The following is a 1,948-nucleotide window of genomic DNA, read 5'->3' as shown; positions in this document are numbered from 1 at the left end:
TTTTTTTTTTTTTTTTTTTTTTTTGAAGTTTCTTAAAATATTAAAATACTTCAAAATGTATTATTTTGATTGGAATTTTTGTTACAGAGAAAAATCCTTTTTTTTTGCAGCTATTTCTAGAATCTTCTCAAACATTACATTTTTTTTTGCTTTAAAAGTTTCTTTGGTTGATTAGAAGCTTCCAATGTATTATTTTGATTGGAATTTTTGTTGAAGAACAGAGTCCTTTTCTTTTGCAGCTATTTCTAGAATCTTTTCAAACATCACATTTTTTTTTTATTTTAAAAGTTTCTTTGGCTGATTAAAAACTTTCAATGTATTATTTTTTTTTGGTGAACAGAAGAGTCTCTTCATTTTGCAACTATTTCTAGAATCTTCTCAAACATTATATTTTTTTTTTTTACTTTAAAAGTTTCTTTGGCCGATTAAAATACTTCCAATGTATTATTTTGATTGGAATTTTTGTTAAAAGGAAGAGTTCTTTTTTTTGCAGCTATTTCTAGAATCTTCTCAAACATCACATTTTTTTTGCTTTAAAAGTTTCTTTAGCCGATTAAAAACTTCCAATGTATTATTTTGATTAGAATTTTTATTCAAAACAAGAATCTCTTCTCTTTGCAACTATTTCTGAATTTTTTATATAATTGAAATTTTTTCAAGATTATATCCTGGAAATCCATGCATGAGTATTAATACAATTAGAAATATTGTAAATTGAAATATATTTTCATATACATTTTTTTTTAAGTGTCTTTGGCCAATTAGAAATTTCCAATGTATTATTTTGATTAGAATTTTATTCAAAACAAGAGTCTCTTCTCTGCAACTATTTCTGAATTTTTTATATAATTGAAATTTTTTCAAGATTATATTCTGGAAATCCATGCATGAGTATTAATATAATTAGAAATATTGTAAATTGAAATATTTTCATATACATTTTTTTTTAAGTGTCTTTGGCCAATTAAAAACTTCCAATGTATTATTTTGATTGAAATTTTTGTTGAAAATTAGAGTCTCTTCTTTTTGCAACTATTTCTGGAATATCTGAATTTTTTATATAATAGCAATTTTTACAAGATTATATCCCAGTGATTGAGAATCCGTGCACGAGTATTAATATAATTAGAAATATTGTAAATTGGTATCCTTTCAAACGTCACATTTTTTTTTTTTTTTGCTTTAAAAATTTTCTCTCTTTCCTAAACGATGAAAAACTTCCAATATATTATCTTGATTGAAATTTTTGTCGAAACTCTCTCCAACACTTCCTTTTCATCTGAATTAAATTCGTTCATAAAAAAGAGAAAAGAAAATACATCATATACATCCTCCCCTCAACCAAAGAAAACAAAAATTACCTTTGCTCGCGCCACGAGGTCCCAATCTTTTCTTGAAATTGGCGCATCCGTCGCAGTTCCTCGCGTACTTCTTCAAGCACAATCTCGGCATCCTGGGCATCTTCGACTCGGGCAACACTCTGAACTTCATATTAACCGGCTCCACGTTGTACGCTGCCATGTCGACCACGTCTCGTTGACTCTTCATCGCCACCGAATACCTGATCGAGTGCGATCTCGCATTTATTCGTAGCGTGGTGTACACGTCTGCGTTCCTCATTTCCTGCCTCGAGGCCGGGTTGAAGCGTTGCATCGCGCACAACGCGGCCGTCGCCCGTGGACAGTTCCGCTTACGAATATCTTGCAACAATTGGGCGAGCTCGAGCACCGCTTTACCGACACCCAGCAAATGCGGGGAACGTGTTACGTGATTGGCGGCCGCCTCGAGGAACACGCTCGGCGACGAGACGTCTTGGAGTAGGTCCGGGTCGAGCGGCGATGTCCTTACCGCGTACGAGCCCGAGGGAACCAGATCTGCAAAGATTTTTTTCTTCACAGATAAATGAAGAATTTAGAAAAGAAAAACAAATTTCGAAAAGCTTTTCCCC

The 1,948-nt window shown here is 32.7% G+C and overlaps 1 protein-coding gene across 1 annotated transcript in view; it reads right to left on the bottom strand.

Moving 5' to 3' along the window:
- LOC102679274 (protein bride of sevenless) overlaps positions 1-1,948 on the bottom strand; it is an 8,019-nt gene that overhangs the window by 2,786 nt on the left and 3,285 nt on the right. The window contains exon 4 of the mRNA XM_031515058.1: positions 1,362-1,874. Coding sequence (XP_031370918.1) covers positions 1,362-1,874 — 513 coding nt within the window. The remainder of the gene's footprint in view (positions 1-1,361; positions 1,875-1,948) is intronic.

Source organism: Apis dorsata, unplaced genomic scaffold (assembly GCF_000469605.1).
Source record: "Apis dorsata unplaced genomic scaffold, Apis dorsata 1.3 scaffold_52, whole genome shotgun sequence".
NCBI classification, from domain to species: Eukaryota; Metazoa; Arthropoda; class Insecta; order Hymenoptera; family Apidae; genus Apis; species Apis dorsata.
The sequence above is the reverse complement of the archived record's forward strand: the minus strand, read 5'-3'. Positions and strand labels throughout refer to the sequence as shown.